Consider the following 2,497-nt stretch of genomic DNA (forward strand, 5'->3'; position numbering starts at 1 on the left):
GTGAGCACATCAAATACTGAGGGACCATCGTCTGTCGTTGAAGAAGCACATTTTCTTGAAGAAGCTTAGTATATCAACAACAGAAATGTTGGAAGGTTTGGCGGATATCGAGGTAACCCTCCCCCTAATACTTATCATCCTGGGTTGAGAAACCATGAAAATTTTTCTTATGCAAACAATAAGAATTTGTTGAATCCTCCACCAGGGTTCAATACATCAAATGGGGAAGGTAAGCCATCATTTGAGGATTTAGTTGGGACTTTTGTTGCTGAATCTGGCAAGAGAATGGCTAGGACTGAGTCTAGGCTTGATAACCTAGAAATCCACATGGCAAGTATTGGTGCTACTTTGAAAATCCTGGAGTCGCAAGTTGGGCAAATAACGAAGCAACTCACGTCTCAACCGTCAGGCGCAGTTCAAAAGACTGCCGACCCAAATCTAAGAGAGGTGAATGCCATTTTTATACATCATGAAGAGATTTGTGTGGTAGGCAGAGAAGAGAAGGAGGTTGAACTTATACCTGTTCGGGATGAAAAGCCAACTCCAACCAGAAGGGCCCGAGGTAAGAAATCTGAGAGGTACGATTTAAATCAATGCATTGATATTTCTTTACTTCCCTACCCCCAAAGATTTCTACAATTACAGGATGAATTTCAAAAGAGAAAAGGTCTTGAAGATCTCAAGAACCTAAACACTAATATTGAGTTTGCATATGAGGTGGAAGATGAATTTACCAAAGGAACACGAAGGAATGCTCCTCAGAAGTTGCTAGATCCCGGTGAATTTATTGTACCATGTGAAATAGGGGTCATTTAGTAGAAAAATCTATCTGTGATTCGGGAGCAAGTGTGAATATAATGCCAAGTTCTCTTTACGAGAAACTTGGATTGAGCAGGATAGAGCCCACAGGACTAAGCATGCAGATGGCTGACAAATCGGTCAGGACACCCCTGGGTATTGTGAAAGATGTTGAATTTAAGATCGACAAATTTAAGGTTCTCTCAGAGTTCGTGGTACTTGACATGGAGAATAGTCAGAGCGTTCACGTCATTCTAGGACGACCATTATTGGCTGCTGTTGGAGCCATCATTGACGTGAAACGAAGAAATTTGACCTTGGAAGTTGAAGGTCAAATGGTGGAAATCAAGGCATCTGAAAGTTCTCACGACCCACCTTGAGCAGTGTAGTGACAGTCGAGCTAACGACGTTAAACTAAGCGCTGTGTGGGAGGCAACCCACAAATTTTTATTTTTTAGCATTCATTTTGTTTTTATTATTTTATTTTATTTTACTCCCTTAGTTGTTCATTTTGCCCCCCCACCAGATCTATCACCGCCGCAGCCCATGGACGATGATGATGAAGATGCTGCGAATGATGATTCGAGCCCCAAGTTCTGACACTCGTGCGCGAGGTATGTGTTATCGTGTTCTTTATTTCTATACATTGAGGACAATGCATACTTTAAGTTTGGGGGGAGGTAAAAACTTGCCTGATTGAATTTTTCCTGCAAGTTTTAGTTTTATTGCTCAATAGTTTAATTCTTTTTTTTTTTTAGTTTTTATTTATTTTTTGCATTCTATTTTTGTTAGAAAAAGTCATGGATAAGACAAATGTGTGGCCGATGATGAAAATTTGATTTGTGGTCCTAAAATATATATGTGTTCATGATAACTTAGGAGTCACAATTATTTTTGCACTGTCGTGTTTGTTGATACTATCGGTGCTTAGAGACATGTTGCATGCCTGTGATGCTAAATAGATGAGGAAGATCTGATTCTTGGTAATTCTTGCATGACATTGATGGACACTTTTGCAATCATAGGAATGAGCTAGGCAATTTTTCACAATATCCTTGGGTCTATATTCTTTGCTTACTGTCAATTTTAGCCCTTTGAGCTTCAAGTGAATTGAGATGCTTAAATTTTCTTCGTGCACCTATTTCGTCAATCATTTTTATTGAAAATTGCATGTGACTGGTTTGTATGAGTTGAATAATGGATTGACGGTAATCTAGAACTTGTTTGAGCACTTTTCGAGGCGAAATACGGATAATATGTAACATATGAATGATTTAGGCGATCTTTGGAGCCATTTTAAGCCTTCGAGCCTACCAAACAAAAATGAAATATCCCTAGTGTCCCATTTTGAGCCTACTAAAAAAATCAAGTGGTGTGTGTCAATGACATACAATTAACCCCCACTTGTATCTATTCTATATCCCACAGCAACTACCAAATGAAGCTTATACACTTAATTTCCTACTGATTTTGAGAGAAATAAATTCATTGGTGTTGTAATGATTCAAATGCTACTTGAAAAGAAAAAAAAAGAAATAGTTAAAGTGTGCAAAAAGGAGTTCAAAAAGAAGAAAAACAATGAAAAGAATGAATCAAAAGTGGTGAGAAAGAAAGCATTTGGGAAATGAAGGATATGAATGAAAAGAAAACAATAAAGTGGGTGGTGGTTGAAAAGAAAATGAAAATGAGTGAAGTTGAT

At 38.0% G+C, this 2,497-nt stretch overlaps 1 protein-coding gene across 1 annotated transcript; it reads left to right on the top strand.

The window, feature by feature from the left end:
- Window positions 1-857: 857 nt before the first annotated feature.
- LOC140821650 (uncharacterized) lies at window positions 858-1,398 on the top strand. Its single transcript, XM_073182186.1, has 2 exons — window positions 858-1,158; window positions 1,301-1,398. The coding sequence occupies exons 1-2, from the start codon at window positions 858-860 to the stop codon at window positions 1,396-1,398; spliced, it is 399 nt and encodes a 132-aa protein (XP_073038287.1).
- The last annotated feature ends 1,099 nt before the right edge of the window (window positions 1,399-2,497 follow it).

Source organism: Primulina eburnea, unplaced genomic scaffold (assembly GCF_022965805.1).
Source record: "Primulina eburnea isolate SZY01 unplaced genomic scaffold, ASM2296580v1 ctg653, whole genome shotgun sequence".
In the NCBI taxonomy this organism is placed as follows: domain Eukaryota; kingdom Viridiplantae; phylum Streptophyta; class Magnoliopsida; order Lamiales; family Gesneriaceae; genus Primulina; species Primulina eburnea.

Coding starts and splice junctions, on each gene's coding strand:
- LOC140821650 (XM_073182186.1), top strand. CDS start 858: ATGCCAAGTTCTCTTTACGAGAAACTTGGATTGAGCAGGATAGAGCCC. Junction 1,159..1,300: donor GGAAATCAAGGCATCTGAAA/GTTCTCACGACC, acceptor TTACTCCCTTAG/TTGTTCATTTTGCCCCCCCA.